The 23,112-nt window shown below is 43.3% G+C and overlaps 1 protein-coding gene across 1 annotated transcript; it reads left to right on the forward strand.

Moving 5' to 3' along the window:
- Nucleotides 1–323: 323 nt before the first annotated feature.
- On the forward strand, nucleotides 324–17,366 carry LOC129705152 (uncharacterized). Its single transcript, XM_055648588.1, has 6 exons — nucleotides 324–1,903; nucleotides 2,452–2,760; nucleotides 10,366–10,674; nucleotides 13,066–13,167; nucleotides 15,333–15,376; nucleotides 16,703–17,366. Exons 1-6 carry the CDS (start codon nucleotides 1,855–1,857, stop codon nucleotides 16,868–16,870), a joined length of 981 nt encoding a protein of 326 aa, XP_055504563.1. The 5' UTR covers nucleotides 324–1,854; the 3' UTR covers nucleotides 16,871–17,366.
- Nucleotides 17,367–23,112: the final 5,746 nt, after the last annotated feature.

The raw sequence follows: 23,112 nt of genomic DNA on the forward strand, positions 1-23,112 counted from the left end.
ACAACAAAGAAGGTTGCCCCGTATTATGGTGTATGCAAGAGAAAATAGCAAACGGTTATAAAACTATGGGTGAGGAAGATTAATGGAGAATGGAAATAAACCTTTCTTGTAAGAGAATGAGTCATTGTGCACAGACATACAGCAGAAACTGTATCATTTAATTGCAACCATTTATTGTTGAGCAAATTGAACAAGTTTTAAACTCATTTTTAGTTTACAAGATCTAACTGCATTTTTCTTTTTTTAATTCACTGGGTACTGAAATATATCGCAAGTTCTTTTTTTTCGACTTATAATCACAAATTTGTGAAATAGATTTCCACAAAATTTCAATTTTCAAATGAAGAAATTGATGATTTATTTCAGTAAACAATAAATATAAGTGCAAATGGCTACGTGGATTTCAGAAACATGCCATGAAAAATAAAGACCATTAAGCATAGAACAGCGCAGCTTAGGAACAGGCCCTATGGTGCCCAATGTATGTGTCGAACATGATGCCAAGTTGAACTATTTTCCTCTGCCTGTGTGTGATCAAAATCCCAACATGCCCTGCATATACATGTATGTGCCTATTCAAAAGCCTCGTATTGTACCATATAAAGCTGAAGGAAGTTTTAGAAAGGTGTAAGAAAACCATTTCAGTTTAATTTTGCACATGAAAACTTACAAAGCAGCAAATATTTAAAAATGGATGTAGAGATGTCAAAAATCTGAAATGTTTTGCAGAATGGAAAAAGCTTTAAAGCTGATTACAGACAAACTGATAACAAACTGATAACAGTATCCTTCATAACATTTGACACAATTATTGGCCGGTTATTATTTGCCAGCCTTCTGAATGAAAGCTTAATTATTAATGAACTCCGGCACTTGTGTCTTCATATATGTGACAAATATTCCTCTCTGAACCCAATTTTCCCGCCTTCTGCCCGTCACCTTTGAAACCATTGATGACTTCTGATGTTTTAGACGATGTGCATGGTGACCAGGATCAACCTGTGATCACCCCATGCACTAACACTACCCTTCACACGAGGGATAATTTTACAATTTACCGAAGCGAATTAAAACCTACAAATCCTGCAAGTTTGGTTTCGTTGAGGTACAGTGAAAAGCTTTTGTTGCGTGCTAACCAGTCAGCGGAAAGACAATGCATGATTACAATCGAGCCATCATCCTACATGATAAAGGTACATCTCGTGCAAAGATATGGCATTGAAGTCTGATAAAGTCTGATTAAAGATAGACACATCTCTGGAGAAAAGGAATAGATTACGTTTCGGGTCGAGGCCCTTCTTCAGACCGACCCGAAACGACACCAAGAAGGGTCTCGACCCGAAACGACACCCATTCCTTCTCTCCAGAGTTGCTGCTTGTCCCGCTGAGTTACTCCAACATTGTGTGTGTATCTTCGGTTTAAACCAGCATCTGCAGTCCCTTCACACAAAGTCTGATTAAAGATAGTTCCAGGGTAGATGGGAGGTCAGGACCACACTCTAGATGCTGGAACTGCAGGTGCTGGAATCTTGAGCAAAATACGAAGTGCCGGAGGAACTCGGTGGATCAGGCAGCAACAGGGGTGGGGGTGGACAGGCGATGTTTCGGGTCGAGGCCCTTGTTCAGACTGTGGAGTGCACAGAGAGTAGCGGGCTGGATGGGCGCTGTGGGATGAACCCTCCTCCCGCCCCAACATTAGTTGTCCCACCTTTATCACTCGAGCGGGTTTGACAGTTGCTGACTGCGGTCGCAGCTGCAGGGTGAAGCCGGGCGCTGAGAACAAACCGCAGCCATCTGATTGAGCCGTGGGCCGCTCCCCGCCTCTGTGCCTCTCCGCGCCGGCAGCGCTCAGCCATGGCCGGGCTGCCAATGCTGCTTCTACACCTGACCATGCTCTCGGCAGGTGGGTCACCCGGCAGCGATCCTCAACGCGCCGACACTGCAGGAGCGAGTCGCCGTGGTTCATCGCCCCTCGTACTCTCTCTGTGGGTCCCCTCTCCCCTTCACGCGTTCTCCTTTCACCCGGGGCCACTGTTATATCACAGAGCGGGCGGGAAAATGGAAAGTTTCCAAGAAACTGCAGATGCTGGAATCTAGAGCGGAACACAAAGTGCTTGAGTAACTCAGCGGGTCAGGCAGAGTCTCTGGAGAACGTGGATAGGTGACATTTCAAGTCGAGATCCTTCTCAGGACCCGAAACATCACCGCATCCATGTTCTCCAGAGATGTTGCCTGACCTGCTGAATTACTCTAGCACTTTGCAGTTCCTTATTTCTACACGCAGGGTTTGCATTTGCTCTAGACGACAGCATCTGCAGGCTTCTGTGTCTCTGAAGGAGAAGTAAACGTTATCAGACTCCGTTCCTCTCTCCACAGATGCTGCCCGACCCGCTAAGTGTTTCTCCGGCGTTTTCTGCCCCACGTGTCCGTTTCATTTATTTTTCTTTCTAGTTTCCAGTGATTCGGTGAAACAGCTGCCGCAGATTCTCACCGTCGACGCGGGAGAGAAGGCGGTCTTTTACTGCACCTTCCCCTTCGTGCGGGTCAACTCCGGGCTCCAGGTTCGCTGGTGGAAGGGCGGCGAGCGCTCCTATCTGGAGGCCAGCAGTGGCCAGAGGCACAGTTTTGAAATTCGGAATAAAGTCAGCGCGGCCTTCCGCCTGCATGATGTGCGGGTCACCGACTCCGGCCGCTATTACTGCAGTGTCCAATATAAAAACAAAGTGCAGAACGGGACCGGCACGGAGCTCTTGGTAACCGGTGAGTAGCGGCACCCCCCTTCAACACTGAGCTCTTTTGGGATCGATGGTAGAATCACGGCGGGGCTAATTGATGGGAATGTGGGGGAATTAAATGGAATTGGTGCGAAATTGGTCTAAGTAATTGCAGATGCTGGAATCTCGAGTGAAACACAAAGTGTTGGAGTAATTTCGCGCGTCGGGCAGCACCTGTGGAGGGAATGGACAGGCGACATTTCGGGTCGGGACTGAAGAAGCATCCCTGCCCATTCGCCTATCCGTGTCCTCCTTAGACGGACTTGTGAACTCTCTAGAAGTGAAAACATTTCTTCTCTCCTGCATCCAAAACTACGTGAGCCTCGTTCCGAGACCGTGCCCTCCAGTCCGAAATTGGCGAGCCGGGAAAAAAAAAGTATATAGTTATGAAGACTACCTTGATATGTATCCACTTTATCGCATGCTGTGTCTGCAACTTGGTCTTTACCAACGTGGATCTTTAAGAAGGAACTGCGGATGCTGGAAAATCGAAGGTACACAAAAATGCTGGGAGAAACCCGGCTCTCGTTGCCTATTTCCTTCGCTCCTAGAAGCTGCTGCACCCGTTGAGTTTCTCCAGCATTTTTGTGTCCCCACGTGGATCTTTGAAAGGCATTTGACAAGGTCCCACACCAGAGGTCGGTTAACAAAGGATGGGGTTCATGGAATTGAAATCTCCCTAATTTCTCTTGTGGAGTAAGATTGGGGACGGGGATCTATAGTCTCATTTGAAAGTATATCTCGGGGCCCTTTTGTGCTAACAAACCTTCCCAAAAATATATGATAGATATACAAAGCTGAAGTAACTCGGCGCTGAGTTACTCCAGCTTTTTGTGTTTATCTTCGGTTTATACCAACAACTGCAGTCAATCCTCACATGATATAGGTCAGTCCTCAGTCTGAAGAAGGGTTTCGGCCCGAAACGTTGCCTATTTCCTTCGCTCCATAGATGCTGCTGCACCCGCTGAGTTTCTCCAGCTTTTCTGTGTAACCTTCGATTCTCCAGCATCTGCAGTTCCCTCTTAAACACTCACATGATATATGTTGTTTCAACTGCTAGTGTGAGCCGCCGCCCGCTGCAGTAAAGCTAACTCCGCAAAGCAAATTGCTGGAGGAACTCAGCGGGTCAGGCAGCATCTGTGGAGGGATAGTCGAGGGTTTGCGTGGGTCAAGACCCTGTATCGGGATATTCTGCCTTCAATAGTTCGTTTAAGAATCTCCAGATTTCAGCATCGATCTCTTGTGTTTCCAACGCTTGAAGCGTAACTGATCCGGCGGGCTGACTGACTCGCTGAGTTCCCACAACGGTTTTGCTTTTTTTTTTTTTAATCAGTGCGCTCGAGTGTTACCAGATTTTTTTTCCCCTAGCGCCCACCCCCATTCCCATCTCCGTTCGGGACATTCCTGACTTTGTCTCTGAATGTACCCCTTTGCGTGTTCAGCTCGGGACCAGAAGCACACGAACATTGTCAAACCGAAGAAAATGAACGAAGGTTTACAAAGCCAATACTGATCAGCAAAGACAATTGAATACATCTTTGTGAGGGATATCGCCAGTCAAAACACACACACACACACACACACACACACACACACACACACACACACACACACACTGTGTGATCAGATGTTCCTCACAAAGATTTATTCAATTGTGTGTGTATATATATATGTATATGTGAGGGATATGTGACATCTGTGAGGGATATATAATATATATATTATACTAAAAACATTAACTATCGAATAATTTATAGCTAAATACATTAACTATCGAATAATTTTAACACATTGGGTGTCTTAAAATTATTCGATGTATATAATTTTAAATACACCCAATGTATATTATATATATATTGGGTGTATTTAAAATTATATACATCGAATAATTTTGACACCCAATATATTTATCACAGTATAACAAAACATTGAAAACAGTTGCACAGGGAACTAACCCGCGGGAGAATTTAACACAAACGGGACAGGGTTTGATTCAATATTATAAACGGGTTATTTTGGTCAAACCAATTTTAAATACTATTGGGTGTATTTAAAATTGTTCGATACTTAATGGATTTAGTTTATGCTATAATATTTCACGACTTGGTGGTTTAACCCGTTTATAATATTCAATCAACCCCTGGCCCGTTTGTATTACATTTTCCCGCGGGTTAGTTCGGTGTGCAACTGTTTTCAATGTTTTGTAATACTGTGAACGAGATGGACACATTTATTGCACCTAATTCTGAACCGATTTCAAGGTCAATGTCATTCGACACGTTTTCCGCATAGTAACTGAAATATTCTGGAGATGAAGATGCGGCGCGGCGGTAGAGTTGCTGCCTCACAGCGCCAGAGACCTGGGCTCGATCTCGATCTTGCATTCTTCCTGTGACCGCGTGGGTTTTCTCCGGGTGCTCCGGTTTCCTCCCACACTTCAAAGGCGTACAGGTTTGCATGTTAATTCGCGGGCCACTAAGAGCCCGTTTCCGCGCTGTATCTCTAAACTAAACTTAAGATCGTTTTCAGCAAAAACACTGGGGTTTTCTTTATCGGAAGGATCGAACCCACATCTGCATCTTTGGTGTGACTAACCTATCTACGTTATCATCCAAGTTATTTATGTATATGACAGAGGTCCCAACACAGATCCCAGTGGAACACCACTGATTATAGATTGAGTTCAGGAGAAATTTCTTCGGCAGCGAGTGGAGAACCTTTTCGCAAAGGTAGTGGATGTTGAGTCATTAAACATCATCATGAAAGAGGTTAATATAATTCTTAATGCCAAAGGGATAAAAGGATATTAGTTTTTGATTAGTACGGGTGTCAGAGGTTATGGGGAGAAGGCAGGAGAATGGGGTTAGGAGGAAGAGATAGATCAACCATGATTGAATGGCACAATCGAATTGATGGGCCGAATGGCCTAATTCGACTATTCCTTATGGTATGAAGAGGTAGGAGTGGAGACTGATGATTCATCATGATTTGGTGGAATGCTGGAGCTGGACTTAGGGGTGAAGGAGCTGACTCTTGGTCATTTTTCTACCAAGGAGCAGAACAGAAGTGGATGGTGGGTCAGGCAATTGAAGACCAGCTGCATGGACAGTTTGGGAATGGTCAGGAAGCATACTGGTGGATTTTAGCAATGGGTACAGACCATTTGGCCCTTTGCACTATTTCTACATTCAATAATGTGCGGCACAGCGGCAGAGTTACAGCACCAGAGACCTGCATTTGATGCTGACTACGGGTGTTGTCTGTATAATCTAAGACCATCCAGGTTTGTTGCTTAATTGGCTTTGGGGAAAATAAGTAAATTGTCCCTAGTGTGCAAGATAATGCTATTGTATGGGGTCGGCACGGACTCGGAGGGCCTAATGTTTCCATGCTCTATCTTTAAAGTCTAATATGGAAAAGGATCTTCCTTCACCTCGGTGCCACTTTTCTGCCCTAACTTCATAACCCTTGATTCTTTCAATATCCAAACATTCAATATTCTCTGACCCAGTAACAGAGCTTTCACGGTTTTCATAGGCAGAGAATTCCAAAGATTCACTATTTATGGCTGAAGAAAGGTTTTCTCAAGTCAGTCGAATGTCCAATGGCTTATTCAGTCTGTCACCCTTGGTTCTGGACACACCACTTGGGGAAAGATAATTAGTGCATCAAGCCTCCGCTGTCTCGATGATAGATAATTCCACGGGGTCACCATCCTCTGCATTAAGATATTTCTCCTGTACTCATTTCTGTGTGCAAAGCTGAGACTGTGTCTCCTTGTACTGAAGCCCTGGAAAAATATTATATGTTTCAATAAGTTCACCTCTCATTTTTACAAATCCTTGAGAGATTTGACCAAATCTGCTTAATTTATATTCATCTAATAAAACCTAAGTTCCTTCATTATGCATCTTCATTCCCAAGTGTATCTGTCCTAGCTGAGGAGACCAAATTTGTATACAATATTCCAGATGCAGTCTCACTAGAGCTGTAAGTAACTCCAATCTTCCAGAGAAGCAAATCTTCCAATCTCTGAACAAGTAAACAAAATCCTTTGTTTTTCCATTTTCTCCACCAAAATGGATAGCCTCAAATATTCCTCTGTCTTTATTTCTCAGTTTTTGTTACCTGCCCTCCAATCTGTGGGAACTGCCCTGGGAACTGTGTGATTATGGAAGATGACAACTGGTATGTCCACTATATGCATAGCCACCACCTGCAGAACCTTGGGATGAAGGTCAACAGATCCTGGGGAGTTATTGGCTTAAGTTCTTCTATTATCTATAAAAGACTTGTATTAACATTTGATAACCCCAATGATACACTGGCATCGACACACTTAGTATTTGTGTGCTTGTTAACATGCAGATAGCCTGTTACTGAATATGGAGTAAGTTATCGTCCTATAGCATAAATGTGTATAGGCAAATTAGATACCACTTTGACATAGGGCTTTGTTTTCTTGATTGAGCGCTTATCCCGATGTTTTCGCACAAGTACTTTGTGTTTTAATACTAATTTAAATGGGAACCTCATTGCTGTTAAAGATTTATACTCTGTTTTATGTTCCTTACTAGATTATATACATATTCTACTTTCCCTTTTTCTAATTTCTTAGTTGGCCTTTGCAGATTAATAATCCTTTGCTAACAGTACTTTTTTGCAAATTTATAAAACCTTTTCTTTGATCTAATGTAATCGTATGTTTAACTTACTTTGTTAACCACAGTTAGACTGTCTTCCTGTGAGGTTTTATGCTTTAAGGAAATATATATGTGTTGTAAACCGTGTAGTCATCTTTTCAATGATAGCCATTGTTTGTTCAAAGACAGACTTTTTAATGTAGTTACCCAAATTCTTTACCCAATTCATATTTCATATCTTCATAATTTGCTTTGCACTGTTTTAAGGACTTAATGACAGAATGAACTAAATTGCATTCAGAGTAAAATTATGTTATAGTATGATCAATCGGCCCTCAAACTTGCTTATCTACAAGATTATTAATTACCTTGTTTGTGCTTAACATAGCTCTTACAGGTGGCCATTTTCTCTAAACCTGTGGTTATCTATTATTTCTCTGCCTTCTTGTGAACATAGACACAAACCTTTTTTAAACTTTTTTTAATTTTCCAATTTCTCTTGCCTCAGTCAGTAAGCATTGTATATTAACCTCTTCTAATCACTTATAGTTTGTTTTTTTATGTTATTCACAAGATTACTCGGACATTCTACTTGTATTTCTCAATTTCTTGATCAACATTTGCTGAATTCTGACATTTTCTGAATCCTCTGGATGACTGCACATTTTGACAATACCATCAGCATTAATCTTTGGTAAATTAGGGTAAAGAAATGGGACATATGTGATGTCTGGTAATTGGCGAGGATTAAGGATTGGGCAAGATAAATGTGGCAGAGTTGGCAGGATAGTGGAGGAAAAAAGGACACAACAGACTGGAATAACCTAGCGGGTCAGGCAGCATCCCTGGAGAACATGGAGAGATAATGTTTTGGGTCGGACCCTTCAGACTAAATTCTTCGACTGACTGCACATGTTGGCAGCACTATCAGCCAGGTCTGAGGAAGGGTCCCGACCGGAAACATCGTCTAGGATAGGAAGGAATTGTGTAGGCAGGTTTATACCAAAGATCGACACAAATTGTTGGAGTAACTCAGGCAGGTTCTCTGGAGAAAAGAAATATGTGATGTTTACGGTCGATACCCTTCCTCACACTCCTCAGCCAAAACAGTCTGAAGAAGGTTCTAACCCGAAATGCCATCTATTCCTTTTCTCTAGAGATGCTGCCTGACCCACTTACCCCAGCATTTTGTGTCTACCTTAGAAAGACCATCTATCCATGTTCTCCTAAGATGCTGTTGATATGCTGAGTTAATCCGCCACTTTATGTCTTTTTTGCAATTGCAGTTCCTTGTTACCACAGAATAGTGGAGGAGACTATTTTTGACTGGAGTGTTGTTTAGTTCCAGTTGCCATATTATAGGAAGGAATGTTCCCCTTAAGAAGAGACAGGAATGCTTTAGCTTCAAGGAGAGACTGAAATTATTTTCCTTGGAGGAGAAGATGCTGATGGGGTGGGGTTGGGGGGGGGTAATTATCTTACTGAACTGCTTGAAAAGAAAAATCACGCGCCTTGGCATGTGATAATAAAGTAAGGGCTAGGAGTCTTAGTGGGATCTGAGGATGATTTGTTTTTTCAATGAGAGGGTAGAGGGTAGCACACTTACTGGGAAATACAAGGCTCTGTGCCAAATTCTGGTACATGGTACTCGTGTGGATGGGAGCAGGAAGGTCACCGAATAACCTGTTTCAGTGCTCCATTACTTTATGGTTTCATGACACTAATACCCCCACGCTTAAGTCTGTCTCCACTGCCAGATACAGCACGCTGCATAATCAAGCGATCACATCTGATAAAATCGGGACCAAACTCACAACACTGGAAACGCACTACGGCATATTTTAAAACGTACGAGTATGGGGAGGGTTAGAAAATGAGTCTTTAGCGGGAACCTCTGTAAGAAAAAAGACCAGTGCTTGTCCAGGGGTGAGTGAGTGAGGGAGGAAGGAAGAAGGGACCAAGGTGAGGGGGGGGGGGGGGGTTAGATCTCTCCGCCAGGTTGGTGTCCGTTCTGGAAATGGGTAACCCCGGGTTGTTCATGGATGTTACTGCATCCACCGCAGGACGGCGTCTTGCTGAAGGAGAAATGGGGGAATGAGCTGGAGTTGACATTCACCCTCTAAATGACGCCAGCTGTTCTGCAAAGATCATATAGCAAAGCTATAGGATCTTTGGTCTGCTGTACATCGGCTACAAAGCTCCAGTCTAGCGCGGCTGTTTGTGGACATGATCAAACGGCCGGCCGCCGGCAGTGCGTGTGCGCGGAGCCCGGCGGGGGCGGCGGTTCGGCCCGGCAGTGCGCGGACATCCCAGCGCGTCGGAGCTCGCAAACAGGGAGAGAGGATGCAGGAGCATCTCTGGGGAAAACCGGGAGAAACGGCCCTGACTTTCCCTTTCACAGTGTAACGGTGGTCCGGGGGACAAGCGGGAAAACATCACAATGCTAGCGGTCGCAGAAGGTATTGGGAATAATAACTTTTACTGTTTAACAAATGGACATGGCGGCACGATGGCGCCGCGGTAGCGCTGCTACCTGCCTGCACCAGAGCCCTCGGCTTCATCCTGACCTCGGGAGCTCTCTGTGTGGAGTTTGCACATTCTCCATGTGACCGCGTGGGTTTCCTCCGAGTGCTCCGGTTTCCTCCCACATCCCAAACAATGCATCTCAAATACACAGACGCGTTTCACATATACAAGTACTTGCGGGCTTGTAGGTTAATTGCCCTCTGTAAATTGTTCCCAATGCGTAGGGAGTGGATGCGAAAGGACTAGCGTGAACTCATGGGCCGTAGACTCGGTGGGTCAGGTTTCCACGCTGGGTCTCTAAACTCCAAACATAATACATTGGATATTACGATGCAACATATGGCTGAGAAAATATTTGAACCTGCGATTGTATCAATTTGGATTATGTTTCCTTGACTCTCTTTGTCTCTCCTGTACCCAAGTTTCCGACAACCCACCGCAGATTACCTCCACCCTGGTTAGAAAAGGCTCCTCCGTTTTCCTGCGCCTCCTCTGTACAGCTGCGAAATCGCGGTCTCGGGAGCTGGACATCAAGTGGATTGTGAACGGTTCCGAGGTGGACAACAGCGCCGAGCTCCATGTCCAGCCGTGGCCAGGAGACCTCTTCCAGGTCTCCAGCTCTTTGGAGGAGGAGCACCCAGCTCGGAACGGGACGGTCTACACCTGCCGGGTCTCCTATCCCGACAAGCGGGTGCAAAACCAGGTTTACGTTTACAAATCTGACGCTGAAGGTACGGTCATTGTTGTAGGTTCTCAAATGAAATACATGCACTCTGATGAAATATTGTTTACAGGTGTGTTGCGACGGTTACGGCTGGAGCGGAATGCAGTAAATTCCGATCGTCTGGCTTCCGGGATAGTACAAAACCCGCTCTGTCCACTCATAGAAACATAGAAAATAGGTGCAAGAGGAGGCTATTTGGCCCTTCGAGCCAGCACCGCCATTCAATGTGATCATGGCTGATCATCGACAATCAGTACCCAGTTCCTGCCTTCTCCTCATATCCCTTGATTCCGCTAGCCCTGAGAGCTCTATCTAACTCTCGTTTGAATGCATCAAGTGAATTGGATTCCACTGCCTTCTGAGGCGGAGAACTCCACAAATTCACAACTCTGGGTTAAAAAGTTTTTCCTCATCTCACTTCTAAATGGCCTACCCCTTATTCTTAATCTGTGGCCTCTGTTTCTGAACTCCCCCAACATCGGGAACATGTTTTCTGCATCTAGCTTGTCCAATCCCTTAATAATTTTATATGTTTCTATAAGATCCCCTCTCATTCTTCTAAATTCCAGTGAATACAAGTTTCATCATATGACAGTCCCGTCCTTCCTCAGATTAGGAGACCAAAACTGCACACATACTCCAGATGTGGTCTCACCAGGGCCCTGTACAACTGCAGAAGGACCCCTTTACTTCGATACTCAAATCATCTTGTTATGAAGGCCAACATGCCATTAGCTATCTTCACTGCCTACTGTACCTGCATGTTTACTTTCAGTGACTGGTGTACAAGGACACGCAGGTCTTGTTGCATTTCCCGTTTTCCTAATCTGACACCATTCAGATAATAATCTGCCACCTTGTTCTTGCCGCCAAAGTGGATAACCTCACATTTATTTACATTATACCGCATCTGCCCACTTACTCAACCTGTCCAAGTCACCCTGCATCCACATAGCATCCTCTTCACAGTTCACACTGCCACCCAGCTTTGTGTCATCTGCAAATTTACTTATGTTACTTTAATTCCTTCTTCTAAATCATTAATATATATTGTAAATAGTTGCGGTCCCAGCACCCAGCCTTGCGGAACACCACTAGTCAATACCTGCCATTCTGAGAGGGACACGATAATTCCTACTCTTTGTTTTCTGTCTGCCAACCAATTTTCTTTCCATGTCATTACCCTACCCCCAATACCATGTGCTCTAATTTTGCAGAAAAACATACTGCTCGGGGGCTCGGTTCTCACTTCTCAGCCCGCATGCTTCCACTGACTGTGATCCCTTGAAACTTGCTGGCTTCACTGTAGTGTTATTGTAGAACAGTTTTGGTCTTTTAAAATGAATTAAAAGCAGCAGAGACACAGGGTAGATGCTGACCTTGGGTGCTGTCAGCGTGGAAGTTGCACGTTTGTCCTGTGACCATGTGGGTCACGTCTGGCTGCTCTGATTTCCTCCCACATTCCAAATACGTGCAAGTTTGCAGGTTAATTGGTCTCAGCAAATTGTCCTTGGTGTACAGGGAGTGGATGCTAATTTGGGATAACCTAGAACTAGGGTGAGGAGGCGTGGACTGGGTGGACCTGTTTCCACGCTGTATCACAAAACTAAACTATAAGTACATTGGAGTACCAATTAAACAACACTCTGGAAAATCAGTATAAAGGAACTGCAGACACTGGTTTATACCAAAAATAGACACAAAGTGGTGGGGTAACTCTGTGGGTCAGGCAGCATCTCTGGAGATATAGGATGAGTGACGTTTCAGGTCGGAACCCTTCTTCAGACTCTTATTCTGAGAATGAAGATTGTTAAATCTGTTAGTTGGGCAAAGGCGGGGCCTGCCAGATTAATCGTTTATTTTCCAGATCCATTTGGACGTTCAATTGCATCAATAATATAAAGTTGAATTTGCATGCAGCTGACACCCCTTCAAGCAAGTTGTATTTGTGTGGATGAGAAAGCTCCTGCCAGCCTGTGTCAGAATTGCAGAGTAGTTTGCTCCATTTTCGATGCTGATGAGATGAACAACAAAGGACTGATAGATTCTTCATCCATCAGGGGAGGGACAACCATAATGATGTAGTGGTGAGAGGTACCAGAAGAGAATGGAGAAAGCAAACTAAAACTGTTCTATCAATTTAATTGGAAACTGTTCTGTTCTACCAATGGCCCCACTGCCTTCCCCCCTTAACTTAAAAAACTTACGAGTGATATATAAACCAGTGTTATTTGCAACCACTATGTTCACTTATCAGGATGTGGTATTGTCAGATTATATTCATATGTTTACTTACAGGCTTGAATGGTGTTTTGTTCACACATTTACTAATGTTCACACATTAACTATGTAATGGAATACTATGTAATAGTATTTGCTACTTGTGTGCACTTTGTAGAGGCAGAATCAGCAGTTGTTTCCTGGTGGATCTACATCTGTTTAGGGAGTGGAGCCCTACTTCTGACCCTGCTTGTTACAGCCATATGTTGTGTATGCAAACGTAAGTGTGCACAATTGTTTTCTTTATATTTCACAAAATTAGATTAAAATGTTTTAAGTGACCTTTTAAATAAGGTGTATTTATCTTAAGTAATTGTACTCTGATTTAATTGATAATTCAGTTAACCGGAGAGGGAAAGTCGACATTCTGCTCAGACAAATAAAATGGCATTGACTACAGATCAGAAGAGAACCTTGTCAATTACTGTAGATAGACACACAATACTGGAGTAACTCAAGCAGCATCTCTGGAGAGAAGGAATGGATACCAGGAATGTCCCGCTGAGTTGCTCCAACATTTTGTGTCTATCTTTGGTTTAAACCAGCATCTGCAGTCCCTTCCTACACTCACTACGGGCGTCAGGGGAAAAGGCAGGACAATGGGGTTAGGAGGGAGAGATAGATCAGCCATGATTGAATGGTGGAGTAGACCTGATGGGCCAAATGGCCTAATTCTACTCCTATTTCTTATGACTCATCAATTGTTGGTTTGACAAGTGGATTTTGTAATCTCTCAGTTATGGTAAGAAAAGCAAAAATTGGATCACCTGCCGTATTGTGTAGGAAGGGACTGCAGATGCTGGTTTACACCAAAGATAGACACAAAATGTTGGAGTAACTCAGCATGTCAGGTAGTATCTCTGAAGAAAAGGAATAGGTGATGTTTCGGGTCAAGACCCTCAGTCTGAAGAAGGGGCTCAACCCAAAACGTCACCTATTCCTTTTCTCCAGAGATGCTGCCTAACCTATTGAGCTACCCCAGTATTGTGTATATATCTTCACTTGCCATATTGGTTTGGTCAATTTAGTATTCTTGAACAGCAGTTTAAAATAATGTTTCCACTTTTATTTTTCAAAATAGTCCCAACCTTAGTTAACAATCTAAATAGCTGCACCAGGGTAACTGGTCCCAGTCCCACTGTATCAAAGAGCCATACAGCATAGCTTTTAACCTACCTAAGGTTTAGAAACATAGAAAATAGGTGCAGGAGTAGGCCATTCAGCCCTTCGAGCCTGCACCGCCATTCAATATGATCATGGCTGATCATCCAACTCAGTATCCTGTACCTGCCTTCTCTCCACACCCCCTGATCCCTTTAGCCACAAGGGCCACAACTAACTCCCTCTTAAATATAGTCAATGAACAGGCCTCAACTACCTTCTGTGGCAGAATTCCACAGATTCACCACTCTCTGTGTGAAAAATGTTTTTCTCACCTCGGTCTTAAAAGATTTTCCCCTTATCCTTAAACTGTGACCCCCTTGTTCTGGACTTCCCCAACATCGGGAACAATCTTCCTGCATCGAGCCTGTCCAACCCCTTAAGAATTTTGTAAGTTTTGATAAGATCCCCCCTCAATCTTCTAAATTCTAGCAAGTACAAGCAGAGTCTACCCAGTCTTACTTCATATGAAAGTCCTGCCATCCCAGGAATTAGTCTGGTGAACCTTCTCTATACTCCCTCTATGGCAAGAATGTCTTTCCTCGGATTAGGAGGCCAAAACTGTACACAATACTCCAGGTGTGGTCTCACTAAGCCCTGTACAAATGCAGTAGAACCTGCTCCTCTACTCAAATCCTTTTGCTATGAATGCTAACATACCATTCGCTTTCTACCTCTCTCATAATGCAACGCCTGATGATCACTCTCCACCTCTTAAACCAGTTGTAGCTAATTTGACGATAAATATTCAAGCAAACATTCAGACAATAAGTCCACATTTATAACTGACCCCCCTTTTCCCTTTCACCTTGAACCTATGTCCTCTGGCCCTCAATACCCTCACTCAGGGCAAGAGATTCGGTGCATATACCAGATTTATTCCTCTCATGATTTTACACATCTCTATGAGATCACCCACATCCTCCTGCGCTCCAAGAAATAGAAACCCATCCTATTCAGCCTCTCCCTCTAACTTAGACCCGCTAGTCCTGGCAACATCCTTGTAAATCTTCTCTGAACCCTTTCAAGCTTGACAATATCTTTCCTATAACATGGTGCCCAGAACTGAACACAATACTCTAAATGCGGTCTCATCAATATCTTATACAACTGCAACGTGACCTCCCAAAAAGTCACCCTTGTTTTTGCTGGTGACCTTGGCGAGGCAGCGTAAAGTGTAGACTTGTCCGTAATTATGTTTCCTGTCACTTTAATCTCTGCCAGGCAAAAGAAGAAACGATGAGTACAGAAATGTTCGGGAAGAAAGGGTAAGCACACAGTAACACTTTATCAGCAACTCTGTCATTTGTTTAAGGAGATTGAGGTGGCTGAGCAAAGGCTTTGCCACTGGGTCTTCCCTTCTACAGTTTGTCCTGGATCGTAACCATGATCGGCTGGCAAGCATTTGATGGGTTGAATGGCCTTCTTCCGTTGTAAGGAAATATGAAAATTAGAAATTCGATTTCCTCCATAGCGTTGAAGAACTGGTTTAATAATCCCAAATAAACCTCTCTCTTATACGTCTATGGAAGGTAATGCCAGTAGAAAGGAGTATAGTTCAATGAACTCGTTTTCCATTGAACCCTGGTTCAAGTAACTTTATCTAAACGAGGCTTAAATTTTAACCAGTGGTGATTTTGGGGATGGAGGTAGGAAGAAAGCTTTGAAACATTGAGCATATTTGGGCCATATTTATCAGAAACATATTGCGGCACAGTGGCGCAGCGTGTGGAGCTGCTGCCTCACAGCACCAGAGACCGGGTTCGAGCCTGACCACAGGTGCCGTCTTTGTGGGGTTTGCACATTCTCTCTGTGACCGCACGGGTTTTCTGCGTGCTCTGGTTTCCCCTCACATCCTAACGACATGCAGGTTTCTAGGTTAATTGGTCTCTGTAAATTGCTCCTAACGTGGGGGAAGTGGATGAGGTGGCATAACAGAACTAGTGTGAACGGGTGACCATGGACTCAGTGGGCCAAAGGTCCCGTTTCCATGCTGCATCTCGAAACGAAACATCTGAATATACCAAGACTTGCAGGCAGGAGCTGCAGATCAGTGGCAGAAGGGCGCTCAGCATCGCCAAGGACTGCTCTCACCCCAACCATGGACTGTTTACCCTCCTACCATCCGGGAGGCGCTACAGGTCTCTCCGTTGCCGAACCAGCAGGTCGAGGAACAGCTTCTTTCTGGCCGCTGACGTAGGGGTGACTGCCAATCCCCCCCCCCCCCCCCCACTTATTATTATTATTTTAATTTTTTTATTTTTTATTTTATTCAAATCGTTTGCTATGTCGCTCTTCAAGGGAGATGCTAAATGCATTTCGTTGTCTCTGTACTGTACACTGACAATGACAATTAAAATTGAATCTGAATCTGAATCTGAGAAGAGTGAAATGGGTGGACACATTGGAGAGCCACGGTTTAAAAATGACACCAACTGCGTTAGTGTGGGCCAGTGAGGCTCCAGATCCTTAATGCCTCATCAGCACAAGGCAAAAAACAAAAACAATGACCCTTGTGACAGCTGAGGAGTTTAATGCCATCACTCAACATTTCATTAACCTCTTTTATGATACTACCTTTTAAACTTATGCAGACACCACCTAATCACAGGATGGCTCCCATGACTGTGGATTCAAGGTATCTCAAGAAAGGCATAAAGCCCAACCAGATGAACAGGAAAACAAGATGTCCCCATGTCCCACCAAGAGGCCAGCGGGAGTTTAGCAAAGTTATTTATGCTACACCACAGCACCGAAAGTGATAAGACTGAGGGATGAGAACTCTGTCCAGCCAAACCCAGGAATATTAGAACACGTGCAACAAGAAGGTTCATCTCCATTCTTAGATGTGTTTGACTTAAAGTTCAGATTATGTATTAAGAACACTTTTTTAATAGGTTCAGTCTTGCATCATATGTTTTCTTCTTCTCATTGTATGTGTAAGCATGTGTTAAAAGTATGACATTAGATGACGGCACCTGTCGTTCAAAACTATAGTTTTTTTGGTACTTGGCAAAACTCTGCAAATTTCTTCATGCTGCAAAAGAAGCTTCAGGCCAATTATGGGATGAAATTCCTAGGAAAGTAAATATGCATTGGTCATAAATTATGAGATATAAATATCCAGACCCCATCTCAATTTCATCCAAGTGGGAGATAAAGATAGAAGAGGCATAAACTGTGAAGCTGGAGGAGGGATATAGGTGGAAAAGGAGAAATGGGCATGTATTCAGGTGGGGCACAGTGAAGAGAGCGGGGGGGGGGGGGGGGGGGGGGAGGAGATCGATATTAGTATAATTAGTGTTGATATTATATCAACACTATTTATTATATAATTGATATTAGTAGGATAGTTGCCTAAAATTGATAAATTCCATGTTCATAACATTAGGTTGTAAGTTACCCAAGCTATGGGAAGGCGAGGTGCTATTCCTCCAGGTTGCACGTGGCCCCACTCTGGCAATGTAGGAGGCCCAGGACTGGAAGGTCAGGATGGGAATGGGAAGGGCAGTTACAATGGATAACAACTGGGAGATTCAGCAGGGCTTGGTGGATTAAGCGCAAGTGCATAGATAAACTATGCCTAGTCTACACGTTACATTAGTCCCACTCCCTTGTTTTATCAACGGAAGTCAATTGTACATTATTACACAGGAGGCCATCCTTCCCATTGGGTCCATGCTGGCTCGTAGCAGAGTTTGAAACCATCCCCTTGCTTCTTTTTGGGAGCTGTACCATAGCTCCTTTAATTTCAGTAAGACCTGTTAATTTAATACATAATTCCCAATAAATAAAATTAATCTTTGATCTTGTTTAAAGATGTTGATGACAAACACTGTATTTTCAAATTTAATGTCTGTTATAAGGTAAAATATCTTGGACATTTTATTGCAGAACAATGACAGATGATGAGGATATTTATAGGCAATGGCGTATGACGTATGCAGAAGTAAACATTCTCTTACGCAGGTTTAGTGCGTGTACAGATGGAGTGAAGCTGTGCCTGTTCAGAGCATATTGTACACCACTCTATACTGCACACCTGTAGTCAAACTACAGAAAAGCAAGCTTACAATGATGCAATGAGAATATTACTTAAAACTTTACAAACTGTCTTAAGAAATCTTATGCTTACATTTATTTGCTGGATTAATGACTCTGAAAATGAAATCATTTTGGCTTTTATCAAACATAAGGTTTAGCACTGCACGCTACCAATCCCAGCTGTGGAGACGTTGGAATAGTCGGACACTGATTTTTTAAATTCTTGATCTTAAACCATGTATTGTGCTTTTGTATGTAATTTATTGTGTCTTTGTAATGTCTTGCCTTTAATCTGGACCTAGAGTTGGTAAAAAAAAGTTAGAATTCCTCTTCATACCCAAGCAATAAGTGCATAATTATTAATTCCCCTTGGAACCAATTCCTATGTCATTTGGAGGCCACTTAAACTATACATTATCCTAGTCTGTGGCTTTACCAATGAATATTTTGACCCATGATTTGATCCTATAGAACTAAATTCACCCCTAAGTGAGTGCTCTCCGAATGCAATTTCTTCTCCTGGATTCTGCTGAACTTCAAAATAGCAATTTGCAATTACTTTTAAGAATATAAGTCTTCCTTAAAAAGCTCAAATGGAATAAAATGTGTTATTGGTTTATAAATAGGTGCGTATGGGTATCTGTTAGACAACCTCCACTGATACACATGTATCATAATGGGGAGCATCATCTAATTGTTAGTGATGTGTGAATACTGGTACTGCAGATGTGTGGGTGCTAGTGGGAGGCTAGCAATCTCACTCATGACACAACTACATTCTGTTCCACGAGGGCACATTGCTAAAGGGAGAGGTGGCCTCTTTTATACCAGCACGAGTTACATTTTGCTCTTGGACTGTATTAGATGATTAACATGCTGAGAGAAACGTATCTATGCTCGAAGAAGAATTTCCTGGCAGTAACAACACAGGTCGGAAATACGAGCGCAAAAAACCCAATATTTGTTTCAAAATTGCGAGGAGGGAGGGTTAAATTTAATCAGAGCTACCAGATCAAAGTAAGCATTTTTTATTAGTTCTTTAAGACATGTGCACTGTAAATTAACATGGGTAGATTGATAAAAGATGTCTCCGCATTGCAGGCCCTTTATTGTTAAAAGAAAGGCTTCTATTTCCTGAGCTAGAGTCATTTCATCAATGACTTTAGTTTAGGTCTTGACTCAACAGGCACTCAAACATCAAAAAACTTTCAATTATTTACACAAATGTTTTCTCAGCTGAGGTTTTATTGCTACAATAAAATTAAAATGTTTAAGCAAAGGCTCCTTGGTATTGAGATGTCTTAAAACAATTAAGCTTTCTGTATTTCCAGAACATTTTGGTCATACGTGTGGGCTCAAGACTGGAGCCCTTGCTCACTGCCTCCCTCCTTGCTTCTCAGCCTACCCATCCACCAATGCTTCATGGAGACTGGCTGTGTACCCAACTCTAACCACAGACTACCCACACTCCCGACCCTCACCTCCAACCATGGACCATCCTCACCCCCGATACCTGCTCCAACCACAATCACCCACGATGCTGACCCCTAACTTGGGCCACACACCTGCTCATCATTCTATATATACATGCTGGGAGTAGGCACCTACCCATCTGTGTGTCAACATTAATACCCTGCAGCAGACCTTGATCCCCATTCATTTTGGTCGTCCTTGCCACTGGATGAGGACTTTGCTCTGTGAAGACTGTGTTAGAACTGATGTGATTAAGAGGTGTGACAACAGTATTATCTTTGGTCCCTGAAACATCAGACCCTCACAGACAGCGGCCATAGGGGCGTCACTTCAGACACTTTGACATGGACATCACTGCACACAGGCACGGCAGGTGTATGTGTGCATTAGGGTCTTTCTCCTGACAAATGCTTGGTGCATGGCCTTGTGATAACCAACACCCCTCAGAGCAACAACTCCAGTCCAGCCATCAAGGGAGTGCTGGCCTACGACATGAAACCAGTAAAGAAGGATCTCAACCTGAAACGTCACCCACTGCTCTCTCTATCCAGCTGAGTTACTCCAGCATTTTGTGTTTAACTTCTGTTTAAACCAGCACCTTCTTACACAAACCAGGAAACTTCCTGGGATGAGTGTATCAAATCTTCAAAATGTATGCAAATCTCACCCTGCAGTCAGCACAGATTTGGATCTTTACTTTGCCTGCACCCCTTTTCACTGTGAACCTTTTTGCAGTCAGCTTTTGCCTTTCAGCTACGGTACAAGCCCACCCTGCCTTGTGAAACAAGCCAAAATGTAGAAACAAAGAACTACAGATGCTGTGTTATACCAAAGATCAACTCAATGTGCTGGAGTAACACAGCAGGTCAGGCACATCACTGGAAAACGTGAATAGGTGATGTTTCAGGTCAGGATCTGCTCTCTCTGTGAAATCCATTTTTGAAAATAAGATTTGTAGTAAGGTGGAAGCACAAAACAATTCAGACCTGCCTTGACCCCATCCAATGGTGGCTTACACAACTCATACAGGCCCTTGGACCTTATCACATGACCACAGGATCTTCAAAAAGTAAAACAAAAAGCATTTAGACCAACTTATTTAAGTTCTTCAATGGTTAAACACAATTTCACATCAAAGTCAGTTAGAGATTGTCTAACATTCAGATATATTTGGGTATCTGGGATTCTTCAAAACACAATCTCATTGCAAACTTCTGAAACATGTCATTATTATGTTGGCCATGTGGCGGTGTCAGAGAGCCAAAGAAGGGATCACCCTGACCTCACCACTCTGGTGTATGGTCAACTCCAGTTATTAGAAGATAGACACAAAATGCTGGAGTAACTCAGCGGGACAGGGCAACATCTCTAGAGAGGAGGAATGGATGACGTTTCGGGTCGAGACCCTTCTTCGGTTAGAGGATCCTTTTTAAAATACAACATGATTTTCACTACGCACAAGTGGACAGGGACGTATACTATTGTGTGGCAGCAGGACTTTTAGTTTCATTTAGTTTAGAGATACTGCTTGAAAACTCTCCCTTCGGCCTATCAAGCCCAGACCAACCACTGATCACCCATCACTGCACCAATCACTCATTTAGAAGAATGAGGGGGGATCTCATTGAAACATACAGAATAGTGAAAGGCTTGGATAGAGTGGATGTGGAGAGGATATTTCCACTAGTGGGAGAGTCTAGGACTAGAGGCCATAGCCTCAGAATTAAAGGACCTTCTTTTAGGAAGGAAATAAGGAGAAATTTCTTTAGTCAGAGGGTGGTGAATCTGTGGAATTCTTTGCCATAGCAGGCTGTGGAGGCCGTCAGTGGATATTTTTAAGCCAGAGATTCTTGATTAGTACAGGTGTCAGAGATTATGGGGAGAAGGCAGGGGAATGGGGTTAGGTGGGAGAGATAGATCTGCCATGATTGAAATGCAGAGTAGACTTGATTGGTCTAATGGCCTAATTCTATCACATATGACCTTATTCACACTCGTTCTGCTATGGCACTTTCACATCAACTCCCTACACACAGGATGGAGGCCAATTAACCTACAAACCTGCATATATTTGGGATGTGGGAGGATACGACTGCCCAGAGAAAACCCACGTGCAACTCCACACAGGCGGCACCCGAGGTCTGCATCAAACCCGACTGCAGATGGTTTGACTGCCCCGACCGCGGGAGAATAAAGAGGAACAAGATTGGACTTTATTGCCTTCCATCAAAGTGAGGAAAGTGGGGAATCCGCTGTGGTGGATGTCTATGTTAACTTTTATGTAGTTGTGTGTCTTGTTGTTCTTTTTTTATTATGGTTGTATAGTAATAAGAGTTTAACTGTACCTTAATTGGTATGTGATAATTAACTGATCTTTGAACCTTTGAAAATTGGAGCATGCAGTCACAGTGAGAATATATCCCTGCGGTCACATTGAGAATGTACAAACTTCATACAGGCAGCACCCATATTCAGAATCGAACCCGGGCCTTTAGCGCTGTAAGTTTTCACAGCTGGTCAAAGGACACAATGGCTCCGGTGGTGTCCGAGTGGTACTCAAGACTACAATCAATAATTCTGCTTTGCAGCTGCAACTTTCCAGTTGCCCAATAAAATAATAGCAATGCAATACCACATCAGCAACACAAACAATATGCATTCTTGAACTTACTATTGCAGTTTCTGATGACTGTCACTAATTCATGCAAATGCGATCAACTTGAAGCACTTTCTGGTAGAAGATGGTTGTAATGCAATGCTAGAGGAAGAGCCAAGATACATTAAAGGCCAATTGCACCACAAACCAATGAAGCTTTACAACTCTGTTCTTTTACTCAATTACGCTGTTGAAACAAGAGGTAAGAAATGACACCTGGATTACTTGCATTAATCTTTCCCTCAATCGAGCATCCTGTTTCCATATTATAGCTTCTACTATATTTTAAATAACAAAATTATGATTGCTGTGGTTTCACTCCACAAGATAAAGGTTAAACATCCCCAAATCCCCAGAACTGGTCATTGGTTTCATAGAAAGTGGGCACGTGGGTGGCAGCAGCAAGGAGATACACACAAACTCATGCTGGATCAACCAGCAAGATTTGCTTTTATGACTCATGCCGCTACTAATCAGAAGATAAAATGCATCACATGATCAAATCAAGTCAACTTAGCCACAAACTAAATTATACAGAAGCCTTAGGTATACACAAAATGCTGGGAGTAACTCAGCGGGTCAGGCAGCATCTCTGGAGAGAAGGAATGGGTGACGTTTTGGGTCGAGACTTATACAGAAGCCTTGTTTGGAGAATGAAAAGATAGTATGTAAACATGCTGCAAGAATAACTTACTCAACATACTGTGCAAGAGGATAATTCAAAGTCCCAACCATTATGGTAGACGGCAGTGTCTCTTGTCCAGATTAGGAGAATCGACAATCAGAGGTGAGGTTTAAGGTGGGGGGAGATATAATATTAACCTGAGGGGT

The sequence above is a fragment of the Leucoraja erinacea genome, chromosome 17 (assembly GCF_028641065.1).
Source record: "Leucoraja erinacea ecotype New England chromosome 17, Leri_hhj_1, whole genome shotgun sequence".
In the NCBI taxonomy this organism is placed as follows: domain Eukaryota; kingdom Metazoa; phylum Chordata; class Chondrichthyes; order Rajiformes; family Rajidae; genus Leucoraja; species Leucoraja erinaceus.

What these genes read in the sequence shown, in the direction of transcription:
- LOC129705152 (XM_055648588.1), top strand. Translation starts at nt 1,855, where the DNA reads ATGGCCGGGCTGCCAATGCTGCTTCTACACCTGACCATGCTCTCGGCA. An exon ending in CCTGACCATGCTCTCGGCAG is followed by an intron (nt 1,904 to 2,451) that starts GTGGGTCACCCG and finishes TTTTCTTTCTAG; the next exon opens with TTTCCAGTGATTCGGTGAAA. An exon ending in CATATGTTGTGTATGCAAAC is followed by an intron (nt 13,168 to 15,332) that starts GTAAGTGTGCAC and finishes AATCTCTGCCAG; the next exon opens with GCAAAAGAAGAAACGATGAG.